Source organism: Rutilus rutilus, assembly GCF_951802725.1.
Source record: "Rutilus rutilus genome assembly, chromosome: 22".
Classification (NCBI taxonomy): Eukaryota; Metazoa; Chordata; class Actinopteri; order Cypriniformes; family Leuciscidae; genus Rutilus; species Rutilus rutilus.
In genome coordinates this window covers 14305786-14329850 of record NC_140227.1, presented here as the reverse complement: position 1 = coordinate 14329850, position 24065 = coordinate 14305786, and the positions used below count along the sequence as shown (strand labels likewise).

The 24065-nt window shown below is 36.4% G+C and overlaps 1 protein-coding gene across 3 annotated transcripts in view; it reads right to left on the bottom strand.

Moving 5' to 3' along the window:
- Positions 1–24065, bottom strand: part of mcf2l2 (MCF.2 cell line derived transforming sequence-like 2) — a 99478-nt gene extending 75413 nt beyond the window's left edge. Inside the window, exons 1-2 of one of the 3 annotated variants that reach the window (XM_084394564.1) lie at positions 23642–24065; positions 4119–4202 (exon numbers count right to left, since the gene is read on the bottom strand). In XM_084394564.1, coding sequence (XP_084250690.1) covers positions 4119–4202; positions 23642–23723 — 166 coding nt within the window. In that variant the 5' untranslated portion in view covers positions 23724–24065. Of the gene's footprint in view, positions 1–4118; positions 4203–12621; positions 12858–14633; positions 14948–23641 lie in introns of those variants that run through there. The other 2 variants (XM_084394565.1, XM_084394563.1) reach the window with 2 other exon arrangements.

Genomic DNA, 24065 nt, shown 5'->3' with positions numbered 1-24065 from the left:
GCTATTGAGTTCTGACACAGCCATAAATTATTATCAGACTAAAAAAGGGACCTTTAATTACATAGATAGTATATATTTTCATACTTACACACTGTAAAAAGTGATCAGTTGAATTAACCTAAAAGTTGAGGAAACCCATTGCCTTAAAATTAAATAAATAAGCCATGCGTAATTGAAAAAAATAAGTTAGGCAGAATTGTCAAGTTCACATAACATTGCAATGCATGACATTAATTTACTCAATTTTAAGGCAATAGGTCTCCTCACTTTCTTTTAACTGATCACATTTACAGTGCATATAGGCTACTTACTTACATTTGTTATGATGTTTACACTACAAAACCGTTAAATTAATTATTATTGATGTACATTTGATTATATTTGTGTTAGGTTTTAATTTTACTTGATACAATTTAATATGTAAGGGACATATTTATACTTTTGATTAATATTTTGTCACTTTTATTATGAAGGGGGAGGTGCCGTTGTTGCATGGTTATATTTGTGAATTTATAACCTTTAAGGGTTATAACTACATGTTATCAATGGAGACTCCATTGTTCTGTTTAAATGGAGACAAGAGACAATCTAAATAAAGTGAGGGGAAAAAATATTTCGTCTTTTTTTAACACATACTGTCATATTTTCATTTTGAGCTCAAACTGTAAAAACCCCTGCTATAGGATCACGAAGCCTGACATATCTCCAAATTTACTGTTTTTTTTTTTTGCTATTTACTTAGCCTATTTTTAGCAAAATATTCGCCATGTCAGTGTGAATACGTAATCGCCTCATTTAACAGGGATTCTTCTCATGCATTGTGTTCATTCCTGAGGGGAATTCTGGAGAAAGATGTGTTTGTTTGCAGTAATAAGGCAGATCCACTCAGATGTCACATGTTCATCCATTTTTAGACTTTAGATGCCACATCTCCTCACTTGGGTGATGTATAGGTGATTTTTATTTATTTATATATATATATATATATATATATATATATATATATATATATATATATATGTGCATATTTCTTTTTTCATTTATATGTATAAACCACACTCATCCGCCAGCTCACATCCGCTATCTCATCTGTCTTCAATGGAACTTTGTCTTCAATGTAAAACCTACACTACCAGTCAAAAGTTTTAGATCGGTAAGATTATTCATGTTTTTAAAAGAAGTTTATTTTGCTCACCAAGGCTGAATTTATTTGATAAATAAAATAATAATAATAAAAAAGTTAAATTGTGAAATATTATTACAATTTAAAAAAAAAAAAATCATCATCTTTACTCCAGTCTTCAGTGTCACATGATCCTTTAGAAATCACTCTAATATGCTGATTTGATAAGAAACATTTCTCATTATTATCAATGTTAAAACATTGTTTTTTTACATTTTTATTTCAGGATTCTTTGATGAATAGAAAGTTCAAAAGAACAGCATTTATCTGAAATAGAAAGCTTTTGTAACATTAAACACTACGGTTCAAAATGGGTCAAAAATATATATTTGGGGGGGGGGGGGGGGGTAAAATAAATCAATACTTTTATTCATCAAGGATTAATTAAATTGATCAATAGTTACAGTAAAGACATTTATAATGTTACAAAAGATTCTATTTTAAAATAAATGCGGTTCTTTTGAATTTTCTATTCATCAAAGAATCCTGAAAAAAAATTGTACACAACTGTTTTCAACATTGATAATAATAATGAATATTTTTTGAGCATCAAATCCGCATATTAGAATGATTTCTGAAGGATCATGTGACACTGAAGACTGGAGTAATGATGCTGAAAATTCAGCTTTGCATCACAGGAATAAATTACATTTTCAAATATATTAACATAGAAAACAGTTATAAAATGTAACAATATTACTGTCTTTTTTGATTTTATTAAATCAAATAAATGCAGCCTTGGTGAGCAAAAGAGACTTCTTTTAAAAACATAAAAAATCTTTTGACTGGTATAGTGTACTTTGTGGTTTAATGATTTCACTGATTTTAATGACACCTAGGACATTTCATTTCTGATTCACAGAGACCTAATGGATGACACCATGCTTTTCAGCAGAAAACAGCACTCGAGACAAGAGGAGTCAGCTAAATAGATTGCACAGAGTGTGCTGGGATTGTTTTGAACCGTAACTTTACGTAACCCGTGCGGTTTTGATGGCTGGTGCAGGCTTCTTGGCAGATGAGAAGACAGGGAGGCAAGCCAGGCCTCAGGAGATCTAACTGGGATGGGAAGGAATGGAAAAGCTCTCTAAAGAGCAGCGAGTCTGTATGATGTCCCTCCCACTTACATCAGTTCAGCGTGTAAGTTTTTCCACCCACCCTGCATGTGCTAAAAGCAGTAAACACTTCTGTCTTATTAGTTAATATTAATTGGTTTGCGTAGTTAATTACCCGGCAGCTTCACAACCAAGGCTGGTTAAAATTCATTCAAAGTAGAGTCAATATAGAATATATGTGTCGCAAACAGCTGTCACCAGTGGTTTTTATCTCTGGCGGTTGCCTAATTGTTTCATTTTCATCAGTAACAATAAAGTTATCAAGTTGTCTTTCCAAAATTAAGAATGGCAGTAACCAAACAGTTGATGGACCCCATTGACTTCCATAGTATATATTTTTCCTACTATGGAAGTCAGTGGGGTTCATCAACAGTCTGGTTACTGACATTCTTCAAAATATCTTCTTTTGTGTTCAGCAGAAGAGAGAAATTCATATAGGTTTGAAACAACTTGAGGGTGAGTAAATGATGACAAGTTTCATTTTGAAGTGAACTATTCCTTTAAGCAGGATGGTGGCGTAGCCTAGTGGCTAAAAACGTTAGCTGGTAAACAAAAAAGATTTAGGTTCAAACAGGGTAAAAAGTAATTTAGTACTGTAAGTGTTAATTTAAATAAACTGGTTTAATTTGGAACTGTAAAATGTTACATATGTAACATTTTACAACAATATGTACACGTTGCATATTTAAATTATGCATAATTACATGCATCTAACCCTAAACCAAACCCTAAGTCTAACCCTAACCCTATAAGCACATGTAGTTAATTAATATTACTATATATAATTAGACTGTAACAAGGACAACTTAAAACGCGTTATTAAACGTATTTTGTCGTTTAAACATGTTATAATGATTATGTTAGTTGATCTATTTAACTGATACAGATAAGCAGATAATTATTTTCAAGTTATGCCTGATAACCAATAAATGGCCAATATTACAATTCCATATTATTTTGCGTAAAATTAATAAAAACATATTTAAATAATTACAGAACAACCTCACCGGCAGAAATTATTAAAAGTGTTTTATTTTTTATTTTTTCAAGCGCACACACATCTTTCTAAAGATAAACAAAAAATTAAAAAAAAATTTTTTAAATGAATGAGGTGAATTAGGCATTATAATTTTACAATATGAAAACTGGATATTGATTTAGAAATTTGCAAAAGATTACATTTAACTTTGCTTTTAACTTATTAAAAAAGTTTGCTTTTAAGTTATTAAAATAGTGGAAACTATTTTAAAACTATTTAAACATGCACAATTAAATATCCAATAGTGACCAATACTGATAAATTGGAAAATATCAGCAGATAATCAATATGGAATCGATAAATTGTGCATGGTATTGGTATAACAAAAAAAAAAAAATCATGTTTTTGTGATATATTTAATTTCACTCAGTGAAAGAGACAGTATCATATTGAGTGAAACAACAATCTGTGTGGTTGACATTAAAAAAAAGAACTATCATCAATAAGTCCTTGGATATTTCTCTATTCATTTTTATATAATATTCATCATGGGAAAACGAGACAGCAGAAATCTGAGTGCTAATGAGCATCTGAGGAAATGGAGGGCTGGGAATTGTACAACAGTACTGACATGATGTGATTTGTGAGCATTAGCATCAATTAGCTGCCACCACAGAAACCTGACCCACGTTCTTCCGATCAACCGAGAAAGGGTCAAAGTTCAAAAGCATCACCAACAGCGAGAGAGCTGGGAAGTGCATTGCTTTTGAAAAAAAAACAAAAAAAAAACAATAAGCCTTTTTATCCCAACCTAAAGAGCAAACAGACATTCAAATCTCACCTGAAAGAAGAGCAAATTGCCTGTGCAGTTGTTCAATTATATCGACAGCCAGTAATGGCCTGATCTCCTGCTGCATAATCTCATCTGTGAGGAAAGAGAAAAAAGAACAGGAGCAAATAAAATCACTGCGACGTGCATATAACTTTGTACAAATCATGTTCAGGATAACCATAAGATACAGTGTCACAGAGTGCATCAGTAGCTCGACCCTTAAGAGTGAGCTCAGTCTGCTCTGGAAGGAGTTTCCCCTGTACAGCTGCTTCCTTAGAGACGACCTTTAGCCATCAACACAGCCTCTGGTTTGTATCCGTTCATCAGGGAAGAGCTCCTTCAAACAAGCCATTCTTTTATGCCTTTGGCTTTACAAAAGAGCACTCGAGCGCTACTATTCTCTACTGATCTGCTGAGGGTCACCCTAAATCCCAATGAAGTCTGTAGACGAACAAAAGCTCCTCTGTGGACGTACACAAAAGACTGCATTAACATTGACTTCTCTTTATCAGACCCTGTTAAATCTTGTGAGGAAACTTGCTGTAGGCTACAAACAACGTTGATGGGTTACTACTGACATTTTGGGATGTATTCGGTGTGCGTTGATGTTAGGAAGTTTTGAGGCAATGAATTGAAGTTAATATCCTGAAACCACTAGTCAAAACGTTTGACGGGTGGTGTGCTGTAAACCGCAGAACAACCTTAGCTTACAGAACTGAACATGTTTCAAGTTTTTTTTTTTTCTTAAGTGCTCGCACATCCTTCTGGAGTGTGTTCTACAGGAAAAACAATGTGCGTCAAGGAGCATGTGAAAACCAGATGTTATCAGCTGGCAGTGGAGTCACAACCATTGATATGTACTGTACATGAATTACAACAAGAAGCCAAAGACTTCCCCAGTGGAAAGTCACAGTGGCTGGATCGTACAGGACCACTCCCATGACAGAAAAAAACAAACAATGAAACTTTTTTTGCAAATATATTTTAAAACATTAGCAAAAAAAAATAAAAAATAAATGACTCACTGATAATGCAAAATGTTGATAATAATGCATTAAGAGTGTACAAGAGATTTACTTGTTTTTTTGTTCAATAATTAGGGACAGGCATTAAGGTGTTTTAGATGGTGTTTCAGACTGTTACCATTTTGTTTTTTTTAAACAGGGAATTATACAGTAAATTTGGAGTGCCACAAGGGTCTGTGTTAGGCCCTCTGCTATTTTCAATATACATGCTGCAGCCCCTTGGTAAAATTATTAGAAAACAAGGAATTAGTTTCCACTGTTATGCCGATAACAAAGCTACAAAGTGTAATCTGTTTCTGATGCAGAAAAGCTGCAAGAGTTCTAACCAGGTCAAGAAAATATGATCATATAGGCTAACCCCGATGTTATTATCTCTACACTGGTTACCTATTAAGTTCCCGTACTGATTACAAAGTATTGCTATGACCTATAAGGCCCTAAATGGTTCAGCTCCTGTGTATTTAATTGATCTTCTATTGCTCTACAATCCATCACGCTCTTTAAGCTCACAAAATCTGGGCTTCTGGTAGTACCTAGGATATCAAAGTCCATTAAAGGACGGAGAGCGTTTTCACATTTGGCTTCTTAACTGTAGGATAGCCTTCCTAATAATGTTCGGGGCTCAGAATCACTCTCCCAGTTTAAAGATTAAAGACACATCTCTTTTGCAAAGCATCCAAATAATACATCTCATAACCTTGTACTCCAGTTATATCAGATGAAATGCACATGACTACCTTTTGCTTGAAATGTTATTAACCGCAGCTACACTAATTATTTTCCATTTGCTTTTCTGTTTCTACCTATTTTGAAAATATTTGAAAAAGGGTAAAAAGTCATTGGCTTTAAAAAGAACGAAGACCCCTGAATAGCAACATCATCATTGTTTTAGCAGCATATAGTAGCATTAAACTCATTAACAGACAATAGAAGCAGGTTTTCTGTAGCAGGGCAGATGATGGTCAACATGCCAAGAGATTAAACTCCACAGGTGACAAAAAACTGCTGTTGGTTGCAGGCTTAAGCATGTGCAAATAACACACACACACACATTTCACGCAGACTCATGGTCCACTGCCCTCTGTGTTCAGTGGAACTGGCTAATTGTCAAAGTAGACCACAAATCCCACTCTGACCTGAGTCTGGAAAGCAGGGTTGCGCTGTAAAAAACAAACCCCAAGCCAAACCAAATATTCATTATCTTAATTTAAAGGATTTTAGATGTTAAAATTCCCAGATTGACTCCCCTGCCACTATCAAATCAATGTTCTGTTTGTTTAAACATCCGGACTAGCCAAACAACAGCAACACTGGCTCAGCCAATGGTGTGAGTTTTGGGACAGGGCTATTTGTTTTCCAACCAATGGAAGACGAGAGTCTTCCACACTTCACAAATAAAAGAAAACTGTCAGACAAAAAAACAGCTGTTTTTGGTGGATTGGCACATTTCAGAAAGTTTTGTAGAGCTGCATCATCCAAATTTGGGAGTAGGCTATAAGGAACATTTTTACAAACTGGGAAGTTTCTCAAAGATAAATGCAAGGATGGAGGATGAGTTTGCCAACAAGCAGTCAATCTTATATTACCTAAGCTTGACAGAATAAGATTCATTTCACAGAGCATCACATTTCATAGAGCAGATTCAGAATAGTATTAGTATTGATCACAATAACTCAAGGACCGTGAACATGATGCGAGGTGCTTTGAAAACACTGGCCTTGGTTTAAATACAGAGAGAAGCTTTACTCAGGACATCAACAAATCGAAGGCAAATTAGTCTCTGACCTAGGACTGCTTTAGTTTTTTGATCAATGTGATTTAAATTGACACTGGACCCAGTTCTAAACCCCTTCATCCAAAGATCCCCACCATCTGTTATATCTCCTCAGTTGTGTTGCCTAACCAGTGGAGAGAGGATAATATCTGTGGGAAGACTCTGTATGTTCTGTTTTTCCCTTGTGTTTGCCTGAGTTCTCGTTAGTTAATCATTCTGTTTGGGTGTTTTGTATTGTTAATGATTTCTCCCAGTGTTTATAAGTCCTATGTTCTTTCAATTCCTTGTCCGATCTCGTTTTATATTAGTTGTTGTGTTCCTTTTTCTCCTGTGTGTTTGTAATTTAAATCTATTCGCAGTATTCTCCGTCTTCGTGAGCTTTATACAAAGCAACACATTACCGTTCATCTCCACTCACTTTTTCCAGCCACATGACTCTGTCAGTCTTAAAAGAGTTTCCTCCATGGAGAACCGAGAGAACAGTACCAGTTTCTAGAAAAAATTCTCCGGCGAGCATCTGGTTGGGGGGAAGAGATGGTACAGATGAAAGGGAAGTTTAGAGTAAGATGTATTCCACGTAGCAAAGCTTAAAAGAAAAAAAAAAGAAAAAAAATCACATGCTTTGGAGTTCAGCTGGACTGAACATGAACAGCCTGAGAGAACAACTATGTTTATGTACCAAGAAGAAGCATTTCCCCAAACATAAGTGTTTTCGGCTCAGGCATTGTATGGCCTTTCTGTGCCTTTCCTTCCCATTGTCCACCAGTTCACACAACCACAGCATTAAATGGAGAACTAAGGGTACGTTTACACAACAACGATGTGCTTAAAACTGAAAAGTTTTTCCTTTGAGTTTTCCGACACCATTGTCAAAACGATCCACATTCACACGGATCCGTGAAAACGACTAAAAACGCTGAATTCTGCTGACAGGCCATTAGGTGGCGATGAAACACTATAGACTGAACACGTAATACGCATGTGCATGACGTCATCGTTTTCAAAAACTTGCACTTTGAAACCCTTTTTCAAAAGTTTGCGTTTTCAGACACCCGAAACGCCGTTGTCGTGTAAACGAACGGCCAAAACGCATACAAAGTTTTACGTTTTTAGTTGAAAACGGTGTTGTGTAAGCGGTTTGTTTGCATTTTGAGATACAGCGTAGTTTCTTGGGAATAAATGGAGAAGGAGCAAGCGAAAAGGAAAGGGGCTCAGGCAGCTTTATTTAGAGAAACTGCTTGTCACTAAACTGACAGCAGAGGCAACGAGCACTCGGCATGATTTCAAAAGCAACACATTTCAGCGCCAGGTCGCCTTTACGAACAAAATTAATACTCTGCTAGTCAATTAAAGTTGATGAATTTGTTGTAGATATATCTGTACCGCAAAATGTTTCAAAAAGTCACTTTTTTCAATGATGTACGACCAGCATTGACAGGGGAATATCCGATCTGCACGTATCCAGTTCATATCAGATTTATTTCCACATATGAATGAGGCCTGAAACCTCAAGTATGACTGAGCTCTCGCAGTTTACAGGTTTGTGGGTTTGTAAGTCTTGCACCCAGCCGCAGAAGAATTGTTCATAAGCTTCTAATGACTTAAAGCTTCTGAACTCTTGCATTGTGTAGGCACTGATACCATAAACCAGGTAACTGACTACGTCAGGGTATGTCCATGTCCATGCTGTAGCTGGCAGGTCGTACAGGTCAATGTTGTTGATGCCTGGCGTTGTTATTTAGTCTCTCCCGACAGAGCCCCTTTCCTTTAGCTTCCTCCTTCTCCATTCATTTCCAAGAATACGGCCGTATCGCAAAAATGCTGACAAAAATCAAGCTGCTATTGCTCTCGGTCTCATTGTCGAAGTAAACATGGCAACGGATAGCGTATCCTTCTAATATGGCGACGACTTCCCGAAATGCAACGCGAAAACGCGTGACGTCACCTTCTCATTCTCTATTTGGTCACATAAAGAGCAGGACACATGCAAATTTATGTGAAGTCTTCACTTCAACAGGGTACATCATGACCATTCATAAGAAGTATTATGTTAATTGTTCAGACTAGGTCCTGTTAAGAGTATTTAGTTACCAAGGGATGATGCATAGGTCATTACAGAGCTCATTAATCACTTAGCCCATCAGCAGTGAGATGATCAAGTGTCAATCACCTGTGCCGTCCACACCAGACAATGCTTGCTTCTGTCCCAGCATCACCCCTGGGTCAGGATGTCAGAACCGATGTTAAACTCACTTACGATTAGCAATTGCTAAACACACTAACTCACACAATTACAGTGATTGCATTCACATGCAATGAGGAGTTCATGCAGTGGGGAACACTGTGACTAAATTTAGCTGAGGGGCACGAGAGGACTGAAGGTATTTCAGCTTTCCATTTGTCTCCAAAAGGCCATACAGCAGGAATAAGATAGTTTAGGGGGGAAAAAGCCAGACCTGCATGTTGGTAAATGACATGATGCAGATCCAGATCTGTTCATTATTCAGAAAAACATGCAATAACATTGATATCTCTTGCTCCAGGGCCATTGGTAAAGAAAGCTCCCTTATGTGTTGACCGAAGACAAACTGTAATGGATTCAATCTTCAGCTGCTGGAAGAGAAACCACAAATCAGCTCTGTGAGGTCTCAACTTCTTCCTCTATGTAACATATTCATGGTTTCACTTGGGGTCAATGCATCAACGGTTGCAGTCAAACAGCGGACACTGCTGCATATCATGTAAACAAATCCAGTTTGGAACTCGATCACGGGCCGTAGGGGGTCTCTGAACATCAGCACCTATAGTGCACAATATGAGAAACTTCTACTAGGTTTTGTTTCACATGTTTTCCATGTCATATTGAGTAACTATAACAGAATCAACACAATAGCTTGACTTCACAGCCTGTCTACATCCCATTTGAGACATTTAAGGGGCGTCCACATGACATCCAGTCTATTGTCCCGCTCGACTTCCCTCTGATCTCTATAAATTAGTGCTGCTGTATGACAAAAAACAAAACAAAAAAAACTTTAGGACAAGGCTGGATAATTGAGTCTGAGGCAGCAAAATAAAATCATCATAAAATCAAAGCCCTGTGAGTTTAATAATGTTTCACAAGAAGGTCAATGTTTGAAGTAAAGCTTTATCAAAGGCTCTGCTGTTCACAAATGTGATCTCTATATTTTATTGCAGGCAAGATCCACAATCTATCATATTTCCCATAAAGAAATCACTGAAAGTAGGGGAAGAAGTCCCAATGCTCCCAACACTCACACATAAACCCACACACACATTACTGTAGGCGTCTATTACAAAGCAACACACAGCTCAGATAAAGGCCCGTTCACACAAAGGACGATAACTATAACAATACCGATAATATATAGTTTTAAAAAACATTCTACATTTAGAGGAATAGCAGAGTCCATACTAAAACTATATATTGACAGCCAATCAGAATCCATCCTGCTTTAAAGAGCTTGAGCATTTAAAGCGACAGGCGACATAACGGCAGTGTGCACTTATCAAAGTCCCTTTAAGACAAGTCATTTCACTCGGCGGCCATCTTTGAAACGCCTCTCGGACATGCAAGTGCAGCTCCTATCTGTTTGAATGGGGAAAAATCGAATTCTCAAAAATTGTTCGCCAAGCTTCCGATTCAATTTCATATTTGAAATCACCAATGAAATCTGACAACAACTGTCTCATAAATTTGGTTTCTAAATGCTCGAATCATGACAGAAAACGTAATTTTTCAGTCTGGATCAAGGTAATGCACATGCACAGTGGAAGTGCGCGTCTGAAGTATTGCAGTGACGCGATGACTTTACCAATCGCCGATTGGCTCTTATTTAGAAGGCGGGACTTATTCCGCCATATTGAGCGTTGCACTTTTCCCCATTCAAAACAATACGAGTGACGTGTCTTGTGTAATTCTTAGGTACTTATAATAAACAGAATGTTATCATGCATTGGTGTGGATGCTTATATAGTTATCATTATAGTTATCTTTATAATTATTGTTCTTAGTGTAAATGGGCCTTAAGCCTCATATTGATTATATATGTGTAATATAGTAATTCTTCATTCAATATAATTTGTTATAATTTTATGCTTTAAAAAGACATTTCTTTAAAAAGAAAATTCGGTCATCATTTACTCACTCTCATGACGTTCTGTATAAGTTTCTTTCTTCTGTGGAACACACACACACACACACACACACACACACACACACACACACACACACACAGTAGTCAACATCTGAAGTGGATCAAAAAAGTTCATCAAAGTTGTCCTAAGACAAGAACGGGTATTGTTCAAAATTCATGTATAGTATATATATATATATATATATAGTTTTAAGAACGTTTGAGACACAACAGGTAACATTGAACCCCAATGACTTTCATTATATGGACAAAAAAACTGACATTTTTCAGAATATCTTTTGTGTTCCGCAGAAGAAAGGAAAGTCAGTCACACAGGTTTGGCAGGACATGAGTTTTTAAATTTTGTGTGAACCATTTTTTAAAATGAAAGCATACTGCGATATACACAAATATGTGCATTCAGAAAGAGAGGTGACAATGATCTCTTTTCCAAAATGGCAAAGAATTCCAACATACAGTCTTCAAAATCTCGATCCACATCCCTACGGAAAAGGAAGCCGCCACACATGGATACGAATCAGAATGTCAGACAACATCCTGAATCTGCCAGAACAACAAAAACTCCCTTAAAATGATTAATACCAATGACCCTGTCACCTGGAACAATCAAGACCTCCATTCCACAAAGCAAGACAAATGCAACAAACAGGCCATTATAAAGTGAGAGTGCATTTGGAGGCATTTCAGAAAGTATTCAGAATATTTTTTTATTGTAATGAATTAAGAAAAAAGCTCTTGTTAAGCCAATTGCCCTAATTCAGAACAGTTTATGTAAAAACAACTATCCACAAAAAGACTCACATCCACAAGTATGTGTTTGACTAGGATGTTCAGTTGTGGGCTGTGTAAAGCTATGTCTGCTGACCCAGTCTGGACAGGTGCGTTTGATTATGTTGGCGTGCTTTAAAGAGGCTCTCGAGGGAGTTTGGGTCGTCTTTGAGGAGCTAATCGCTATATTTTTTATATAAAAATAATGGATATAACATGAATATATTTTTTGAAATGAGTATATATAATGAAATATACTTGAAATGAGTTTATATTTGAGTATGAAATGAAATTTTTTTCAAGAAAAAAAAATTTTCATTTCATACTATCAGTTCATTTTCTTTCTTCATGTCAGACAAAACTGTCTGACTTCTGACATCCTCATAATTTTCGGTTCCTCCTTTAAGCTCAAAAAGGTTAATGCACCCGAACAAAGCTGATTATGCCAAAACAATTAAAAACCAAGAAATATTATCACCCTTGCTCTGACATTTCTGCTTTCACAACAAAATTAGCCACAATGATGAATGAAACTGCAAATCTGACCCAGCCATTTAATCCTCTTTAAGAGCGTCTGATGGTTAACACTGCTGCTTCACACACACACACACACACACACACACAGCAAAATCACACACGTACAACAACTAAACTCAAACTAAATCTCATTTCTCTGCACCAATGCTGCATTATTATTTTTAGCTAAAGTTGCATCAGAAGCAAACCAGAGAGAAAGCGGAAGGTGAGGGTGTATGAGGAAGACATACTTCTCTTCGCTGCTAATTCAGTCTCCAGACACACTCCCAGAAAACGATGGTAGGACTCCATTTCCCCGGCCGAGATGCGGATCAAGGAAAAGGACGCCCCCGGCCCCGTCCCACAAACCGAGCAGTGGGACGGGATGCTCTGATAGCGTGGAGAGCCATCCATACTGCAGCACAAACCCAGAATACCCCTGCTCATGCTCAACTACGGCTCTCTGGACGACACACTAGCTGTGTGTGGCTCCTGCGTAAGCAGTGTGAATGGTAAGATCAGAGAAAAGCAGGGACAGATCAGAATAAGTGGTCAGAAGCGTTGCGGTCTCTGGATTAAGAGAACTATTTTAGTTCACTTCTCCTGTGGCGGATATACTTACACACCTCCACCTGAGAGCACAATCTCTCCCTCAGAGCTGTCACTACACAACATCCTAACACACACACATGTTGTGTTTCCATGTTTTATGGGGACTATCCATAGACATAATGATTTTTATACTGCACAAACTGTATATTCTATTCCCTTACACTAACTCTACCCATTACGGAAAACTTTCTGCATTTTAAAATTTTCAAAAAATATCACTTAGTATGATTTATAAGCTGTTTTCCTCTTGGGGACCAAAAAATTTAGGTTTTTAGAATTAATTAAATTTGAAAAAATATATTTAAAAATATTAATTTTGGATTTCCGGATTTCTGGACACAATCTTTCAATGTTTTTAGTGGAAAATGATTAGCAGTGCATACTCAGTCTCTTCTGCATCGTAATAATTCATCCTGTCCCAAGAGACTTTCTGCAGCAAACAGTACTATTGGTTGAGTGTGGGTGCGCCATTCTAGTGTGTGTTGTTCCTAAAAGAGCTCTCAGTGAGGCACTACGACTTTCTGTTTTACACAGAACACAAAAGGAAATAATGACCACTCTTTTCCACATAACTGGGGCTATAAAGCTCTAAAACAATGAAAAGCATTATAAAAGAATCACAGAGGTTAAGCACCCTATAGAATGCATGAGAGAAGAAGAGATGTCCGATTCACGAATATTTGTAAGTCGATTTGGATAAAAGCATCTGCTAAATGAATCATTCTTTTGAGTCACTTTTCAGTCAATCAGTTTATCTTGTTTACAAAATTGATCCGAATGATTCGCTCATGAATTTGATCTGGTTCTCAAGTTCAATTCACAGATTCAGTCATTTCATCACAACACTTAACATCTCTGAAGGGGAAGATTATAGGTAAAGTATATCTTATCGAAATAAGTACTAGAACCTGATATTTAATAGGTACTAGTATCTAATGAACAACTAGGCTACTAGTATATAAAAAAAAAGCATGTCACAATTGGAATGATATCTGATTGACAGATTCCCATAGAAGTCAATGGCAGAAATGTAAAAAAGTACAAAAAATTCCTTACATTTTTCGGTCTGTTACTTACACAATCGTGTGGTTTTAAAAAACTTGATATGGACCGCTTAAATACTTTTTTTTTTTTTTTTTTTTCATTTTGGAGCTTGACATCCATAATATGGACATAGAATATTCTTCAAAATTCATGTTTGTTTTCCACATAACACATAAAGTCTGTTTGTAAAGACATAAATGATTGAATTTTCATCCTCACGTGAACCATCAAGAGCTTCTGACATTCACCCCCTTGACCTCACTCAATGTTAAGAAAGAAAGTGAACTTTCTGACTAAACAAAACTCCACAGCAGGATTATGAAGAAGTAAACCCGTTCAGAATCACTGGAATAATGACTGGCACATTTTTCTGGTCACATTGCTGCGTGTCTAATCATTATTAAGCCCATAAACCTCTTTTTTTTTCTTTCTTTTTTCCCCAGAAACACCTCACAACACCAAACCAAAGCCAACAGAGCTGTAACTCTCAAGAAATGACAAAAACGTATATGATTCTCCAAAATATAAACGAAGAGAAAGACAAAAACATGCACATTCTTCCTCAGGCACAAATACTCTTTAAATCGTCTTGAAAAGTTTGACTCACACATAACTGAACCCATTGTGCCGAGTCTGCCGACGGTCCCGCGCTGCGCGAGAGGTCCGAGCCGCAGTGACCCACACACTCCCTCACTCCTCGTGTCTCGTTCACTCCTCAGAGTCTAATAAGATGTTACCAGAGGAGCATGTGCCTCTGAAACGCAGGTAACACACGGACATGCTTTCCACAAATATCTTTGAGAATGCACGAAGTGCCGGTATTTCCTCTTCCTCTCTCTCTCTCTCTCTTAGCGATATATTCATCACTTCACAGCGCTCTGTGGTTAAAGAACGTCAGGAAGAACTTCTCACAAACACACAGATTCCTTTTCCCCTCTCCACCCCAAAACAGAGCCCCGCTCCACACACACACACACACAAACCCCTCCCCGCAACCCTCACACATGAGACGGCATCATGTGGCGCTGACTGTTAAATCTAAATCACTTTTTTTCAGTCCCTTTGACAGTGGAAAACAGTTGTAATATGCTAAATTGAGAAGCAAAAAGTGGGAAGCAAACCCAAACAGTGATTTCATGGATGTTTGTCACTCTTGTAGGTGAGCTAATGTTTCACGGATAACTTCTTCAGACATTCCTGTGGATGGAAAGCTTTGTGCTTGTAAAATAAGGCACTCTTTTACTCTGGAGCCGTCTGGATCTCTTCCTAACGCACTCAAAAACAAGCGTGAATGGAATGGCCATAAATTGAGAATAAAAGTGTTAGCTTTTCGAAAAGGTACTGTACAGTGCAGTATGGTACAGTAAGCTATTGGTGACATGACATCCTATAATGAAAACTCTCATTAGGGATGTTTGGTGCAAGGGGGTCAGTGGAAAAGATTATTATTCTTAGACATTTTGGCATTCATAACTAATTTACTCTATTCACTTGCCATCATTTTTATATGAATAAATACATAAATAATAAATAAATGTTATATTAAGATATTCTAAATACTCATCGGAAATCGTGGGATTATCATTCATTTTATTCTATTGACTTGACAGTTTTGTTTTTATTTTATTATTATTATTATTATTATTATAAACATGTGAACCAAATCTGACATTATGGCATTATAAATACTCATCAGAAATCATGCTATTATTATTTTATTTTATTGACTTGCCATCGTTTTTTATTTATATTATATTATATTATATTATATTATATTATATTATATTATATTATATTATATTATATTATATTATATTATATTATATTATATTATATTATATTATTAGACATTATGGCATTAATAATTAATTTATCCTATTGACAATGTAATTTATTTATGTAATTTAAAAAAGTATAATAAAAAATAAATACATTTTATATTATGTATTCTAAATACTCGTTGGAAATGGTGGGATTAATCATTAATTTTATTTTATTGACAGTTTTGTTTTAATATTTTTCATTATTATTATTAACAAACAAGCCACATGTTACATTATGGGATTATAAATGCTCATCGGACATCATGATATTATTTAAAACATTTATTTTATTAACTTGCCGTAGTTTTTTTTTTATATTATATTATATTATATTATATTATATTATATTATATTATATTATATTATATTAATTATATTATATTATATTATATTATATTATATATTCTAAATACTCATTGGAAATCTTCTTCTTTTTTTTTTTTTTTTTTTATTGACTTGCCATAGTTTTTTTAAATATTATTATTATTATTATTATTAACATTAAACAGACTGACTGACTGACCGACCGATTATATATTCAACCCATGTCCATTATTAATTTTTAAAAAATGAAACGAGGAATATAATTTGGTTATGGGCCGTAACAGTCCTGCATGGGATTCTACACACCGGCATACCTAAAACACTGCAATAATGGTTGAGAAGCAAGTTCATTCATATATACTCTAAAAGTATGCAATTTTGGACACACACATGAGCTTAAATTGAAGGAGAGACCCAAGTGCAACATGCAACATCACAGAACACTTGAGCAAACAAATAGCAACACACTGGCAACCAGCCAAAACACACCAAAAATATATTACCTACTAAGGCATGAACTTCCAATCTGAAACCATTAGTACTTACAGTATGAGACAAAACCAACAGATGTACAAGGTGTGTTGAGAACGTGTGTCTCTGGCTTCAGATTATGACACCAGTGTGTGTTTGCAGATAATCTCAGTCTCTGCTGTAATCTGATTACTGGACTCTATTTTAAGAGGATCTCAGTGTGTGGTATATCTAATACAGATGTCATATCGTGACAAATACTTCACTATCTTCCTCTTTAAATCATCGTTCTCACTCTGTAGGGTCCAGCATCGCTGAGAAAGATTGCAAAACGCACATCAGCACAATGAGAAGAGTATATAAAGCTTAGATGATTGACAATCTAATGGATTCTATTAGCTGAGAAAATGGAGAGAAAGGGAGTGTGAATATAGAATATTGATTTTAACAGTGCAGCTGTTCCAGGAGGAGCACACAAAAGCAGACGGGGGGAGGAGGGAAGGAAGTACAATGACCTTCCTATTGTTCACCTTTTGAGCGTCATCGCTCCGTTTTATTGTGAGTCCAAGTCTTTGGAGATACTGTCACGCCGATGGCAGCTTGCAACAAAGCCAAGTTCAAGGATTTTAGGCTGTTTATAGAATTTTAAGAGTTTATGTCACAACCCAAATGCGGTCAGGAACTAAGCATAAACGAACAGACAAAAATCTAAGAAATAATTGCTATTCATAGTGTTTTATTTTAGGCATGCAGTTTCTTGAAAAATGCCTAATATTCGAGGCATATAAAAAGGTTTGGTCTCTTTAAGACAGCTTGAAAGACTTTGATTTACACATGAAGTTAAGAGTATTCAGTTCTGATATTTTACAACCATACCACAAAATTATTTGACATGAAATTGACATTTGAAGGTGTTATAAAAGATTTCTATATTCTTTTGAACTTTCTATTTATCAAAGAATCCTGAAAAAAATTATCATGGTTTCCACAAAAATATTATGCAGCACAACTGTTTTCAATAATAATACAGTTTTTTTCGATTGCTAAACGACAGTGGGCACAACTGGAGTCACATGTGCAAAACTCTAACTGCAGTCTGCACAGCAGCAGTTCATGTGGACCAAACTCTAGTTCTTTTTTCATTGCTTGAACACAGGTTTCAAAACTCTACACACTTATCCCATGACTTTAACCACAACCTGCACAACACTGTGGATTTACAGCACTTTGTTCAAATGCTAACACACTGCTGTCAAAACTGTGAACCACACATTCAAAACAGAATAGATTTCAGCCTTGTGCCTTTCAAACACTGCTGATTGCAATTTCAGCTGAAAGGCTAAGCAGGTGTCTTGTTTTAGACTTGTTAGTGAACACACACACATATATATATACACTCACCTAAAGGATTATTAGGAACACCATACTAATACTGTGTTTGACCCCCTTTCGCCTTCAGAACTGCCTTAATTCTACGTGGCATTGATTCAACAAGGTGCTGAAAGCATTCTTTAGAAATGTTGGCCCATATTGATAGGATAGCATCTTGCAGTTGATGGAGATTTGTGGGATGCACATCCAGGGCACGAAGCTCCCGTTCCACCACATCCCAAAGATGCTCTACTGGGTTGAGATCTGGTGACTGTGGGGGCCATTTTAGTACAGTGAACTCATTGTCATGTTCAAGAAACCAATTTGAAATGATTCGAGCTTTGTGACATGGTGCATTATCCTGCTGGAAGTAGCCATCAGAGGATGGGTACATGGTGGTCATAAAGGGATGGACATGGTCAGAAACAATGCTCAGGTAGGCCGTGGCATTTAAACGATGCCCAATTGGCACTAAGGGGCCTAAAGTGTGCCAAGAAAACATCCCCCACACCATTACACCACCACCACCAGCCTGCACAGTGGTAACAAGGCATGATGGATCCATGTTCTCATTCTGTTTACGCCAAATTCTGACTCTACCATCTGAATGTCTCAACAGAAATCGAGACTCATCAGACCAGGCAACATTTTTCCAGTCTTCAACTGTCTGATTTTGGTGAGCTCGTGCAAATTGTAGCCTCTTTTTCCTATTTGTAGTGGAGATGAGTGGTACCCAGTGGGGTCTTCTGCTGTTGTAGCCCATACGCCTCAAGGTTGTGCGTGTTGTGGCTTCACAAATGCTTTGCTGCATACCTCGGTTGTAACGAGTGGTTATTTCAGTCAAAGTTGCTCTTCTATCAGCTTGAATCAGTCGGCCCATTCTCCTCTGACCTTTAGCATCAACAAGGCATTTTCGCCCACAGGACTGCCGCATACTGGATGTTTTTCCCTTTTCACACCATTCTTTGTAAACCCTAGAAATGGTTGTGCGTGAAAATCCCAGTAACTGAGCAGATTGTGAAATACTCAGACCGGCCCGTCTGGCACCAACAACCATGCCACGCTCAAAATTGCTTAAATCACCTTTCTTTCCCATTCTGACATTCAGTTTGGAGTTCAGGAGATTGTCTTGACCAGGACCACACCCCTAAATGCATTGAAGCAACTGCCATGTGATTGGTTGATTAGATAATTGCATTAATGGGAAATTGAACAGGTGTTCCTAATAATCCTTTTGGTGAGTGTATATATATATATATAGGATTAGCCCCTCAATTATTTGTTCGAATTACAGTATGTACTTTTAGTTTCTACCTTTTTTTCTCATTACTGTAATTCCGTAAATTACTACAGACTATTGAAGCAAACTGCTAATTTTCATTTACCTTAAAGAATTGTTATGTTCTAAAAATTTAAATAAATCATGTGAAAGAATGTCACTCTTTTCTTTGAAGAAAATATTACTTTGTATGAAGTCACTGAAATTGTTCAAACTGTAAAGATGAAAAGTTTGTATTTTCTGTATTGGTGTTTGATGCTAGTGTTTTTACTCTCAGTGTGTTCTGAGTGACAGTGTGTGTTATCTCAGTGAGGGTTGTGCATAGTGTTTGGCTGCACTGAGCCTGTTTTGAGCCATGTGTTAAGAGTTGTGTTGCTTGGAATGAGTTTTGCAGGTGATGTGAACTGTTTAGCTCAGGTGACTGTTGGTAGTGCAGACTGTAGTTAAGAGTTTTGCACATGTAGCTCCAGTTGTGCTCACTGTTGTTTAGCAATCGGAAAAAAATGTAAATTAATTAAATAATAAGAGATAAGAAGAAGAAGAAGAAGAAGAAGACATCAAATCAGCATATTAGAATGACTTCTGAAGGGTCATGTGACACTGAAGACTGTAGTAATGATGCTGAAAATTCAGCTTTGCCATTGCAGGAATAAATTACATTTTTAAATACAATAAATATAGAGTATTACTTACGCAGTATTACTTTTTTACTGTCAAATAAACGCAGCCTTGGTGAGACTTCTTTCAGAAACATTTAAAAAAATCGTACAGACCCCAGACTTTTGAATGATAGTGTGTGTGTTGTTTTGTGGAGTGTAAAACAATGCTGTCGGACTGCAGCCATGCAAAAAAACAGGTTCTGTAAAAAATAATGTTATGATTATGACAATTACAATGATATGAATGAATTTTCCAACTGATCTGTATTTAGAAAGAACTGTGTGTGTACTTAAGCTTGTGTGTGTGTGTGTGTGTGTGTGTGTGTGTGTGTGTGTGTGTGTGTGTGTGTGTGTGTGTGTGTGTGTGTGTGTGTGTGTGTGTGCGCGTGTGCGCGTGTGTGTACCAGTGCCCAGTATTTGGCTTGTTTATGTTAATCCCTTTATCCTGATTAGATTAGGATGACTGAATAACACTGTTTTTTTTGTTTTTTTAAACAACTTTTAAGCGACAGTGGAGTAGTGTCTGATTAAAGCACACACTCTCAGGGTGAAGTCGATCCAGAAAATAGAACAAAACAAAAAGGCGTTTTACCCCTCAGCGTAGGGGGCGTTTTACCCCACAAGCTATGAGTTTTTAAAAAAAAGTTTAATTTTTAAAATATAATTATATTCCTTATAAATAATATATGATCTCAAACTACTATTCATCTATCATACATCACTGCGATATCCTGCAGAACAATATTCTCTTAAACACTTATTTACTAATATCTGAAAATTATAGCATTTACCATGTAATCCTCTTCTCTTCAAATGTGTCGCTGGTGTCAGCTTATCCATAGAGATTTGTATATCCCCGTTATCAACGTAGTGCATAGCAACAGTAAAAATGTATCTTGACTACTTTTAGTGGTTATTTTGGGAAAAACAGGTGGGGGGCGTTTTACTCCAGGGGGGCGTTTTCCCCCACTCTACCCTACTATACCTTTAGCATCAACAAAATATTATTATTATTTTTGGGGGAAATTCATCATCTTTAAAATTTAACAAAAAGGGATAGAGATACTCCAATGTTTTTAATATTTGTTATATTTATGCTACCGTTCAAAAGTTTGTGGTGGGAAAGATTTTTTTGGGAAGTCTCTAATGGCGTGTTCACACCAAACGCGAATTTAATTATTTGCGCGAGTAGATTACAATCAAAGTCAATGCAAAGACGCGAATAGACGCGAAATTGGGTTGTTGTTGATGATGATGATGACACACTCCTTTTCGCGGGATGTTTTTATTCACGAGTGACGGGAAAAACAAGAAAAACATCCCGCGAATAATCTAGAGCGAGTAACGCGATGCGAATATACACTTCGCGTTTGGTGTGAACTGAACACACCATTATGCTCACCAAGGCTGCTTTTATTAGATAAAAAAAAAATTTGAATATTGTGAAACCGTGATACTTTTTTTTGGTCAGGATTCTTTGATTAATAGCAAGTTAAAAAAGAACAGAATTTACTTGAAATAGAAATATTTTGCAACATTATACTGTGAAAGCCTTTATTGTCATCTTTCATCAATTTAATGCATCCTTGCAGATTTTTTTTTTTTATATATATATATATATAAATATGTATGAATTCAATTGTATATATATTAATTGACTTACTCAAATCAAAAAAATGTTCAAAGGCCTAATATAAATATGAATTATATAAGCTAATAAATGCAAATGTACATTCTGCTCAGGCCAGATCCTATTATTTTATAGATCCTATTATTTTATATTTTATTCTATTATTTATGCTTGCCTGCTCATCTGGCATGTTAAATATTCATGAGCAATGCAATACAGATCCAGAACGGTGCAATACATCACTTTAAAATGAACATGAGAGTGATATCATCACAGCTGACCAATCAAAAAGCAGAAGCTCTCAGTGTTTAGTCATCTTGCTATTAGAGGGCCGGATGGTCACATCTGTGACTCACTCGCCGCTACTCTGATGGATCACCGGAAAGCATTAACTCTTTTATTTTTATGTTGTTTACTCCAAACCAAAGGCAGGTTTGAGAGGCCATCCGTTACGTTATGTATCTTTTAGCAACGTTTGGATATTCCTAGTAGCTTCCAAAGTGCAGCTCAGAGCAGTGAACCGAAAGCAAACGGTTTAATCATTGTTTAAAAAGCCTGCTGATTTTCATTCGGCCCGGAGAGCTGAAGCAGCGGTGTGTGTTATAATGCGGATAATAAACTTAGGAAGCAGGGACTGCGTGTTTAAAGCATGGAGTGTCTCCATGAATCAATATGGCTGAACTGGCCAATCTCAGTTTCCATGGCAACGGCCTGACGTCCCCTAAGGGCTGCAGTGGGGGCGAGCAGTGCCTCTCTCTCTCTCTCATGCGGGACAGCAGGAACAGCAGCATGGCACAATAACCTACTTCACTCACTGGAACGGGGAACCACAAGGATATTTCTGTGCTTTTGATGCCACTGTTTGGAATATACAAACAGTATATATATATATATATATATCTGAGAGGAGATGGATTAAAAATATCCAGATTTCCTATTCGGCCCGATTTATACAAGCTGATTTTTAACATAATGCTGTGAATTCCCCCATGAGCTGCATTTATTTTCTTGAATTTTTGTAAAATCATGTAATTGAATGTTGCATGAGTATGTGATTCTGACACAAATAGTCTCATTCCATGCCACTAATTAGCTGGTAATTCCTACGCAAAGACATTACCATAACCTTAAAATAAAAAGTAATAAAATTAAATGATTAAATGATTCAATCTGCTTTTTGCACCAGATTCAGTGAAATGGAGCCTTATGCATACAGCCTGTACTGTAATAGACAAACGGCAAATAATAATTAACTATAATTATTATTATATTATATTATATAAAAATATTATTGATATTTAATGTATCCATATAATAATATAATATATTATTAATAAATAAAGATTATATTTAGATTATATAATATGTCATATTATTCATACTGAACAATATAATTCATTTGCTTTATATATATATATATATATATATATATATATATATTAATGTTGGTACTTTGGGCAGGTAATGCAGTGCCAAATTTTAAATATGTAAATATATAATATAATATTTAATATTATTATAAGTATAATATTTCAATCTAAAAGTACAAACAAATATGTTAACAAATAAAATAAAAATAAAACATGCATTTTTCTTTTTTCTTTATTTACCTATTTTCTTTATTTTCTTCATTTATTTTCTAGTTTTGCCGAAAATATTTGAAATTAATCGAACAATGTGATTCTGAAGGTGCCAGACATTACTAAGCTGGTAGTTCCTATGCAAAGACATTGCCATAACCTCAAAAAAAATGAAGTCTTACATTATACAACTAATAAAACAAACAATTACAATTAAAAATCATTTAGTCACTTTTCTGCCCTAAAATCTGTGCTCTGAATGACGTGTGATAACATGCCATTCAATGGTAAAATAAAAAAAAGAGGTCTAAGATCAAGCTTTGTTTCTATCACTATCCATCAGGAAACACCCGCAAACCTCACCTCAACGTTTCCCCAGAATCCCAGAATTCATGTATCGGCCCTGAATCAGCGGAGGAGAGCTCAACCACAGCTGTCACACACCCCTATCCTCCTCAGCAGAGGATAATACACTCACCAACATGAGTGAGGACACAGTCCACCCTCTGCTGAAGCTCCAGTAGAGACATCTCCTCGTCCTCCTCCAGCCTGCAGAGCATCTCAGGGTGTATATCTCTCCTCTCCTCTCCTCTCCTCTCCTCTCCTCTCCTCTCCTCTCCTCTCCTCTCCTCTCCTCTCCTCTCTCTCACAAAGCCAGCGGCCGCTCCCAGCCCTGGATGGAGATCTCCGATGGAAGACACCAGAGAGATGAATCCGGCTCTTTTGTTCTACAGTGTGGAGTCGCGGAGGGGCTTTTGTGATGTTAATCATTCATTCTGAATCTCTGCGCCGGAGTGATCCCGGCTGGACTCTTCAAAGCGGCTCTATGGCTTCTATCCTGAAGACTGTGTGTCAGGCACCAGGAAGAGAATCGGAGGGAGGCTATACCTGCCTTCAGAGAA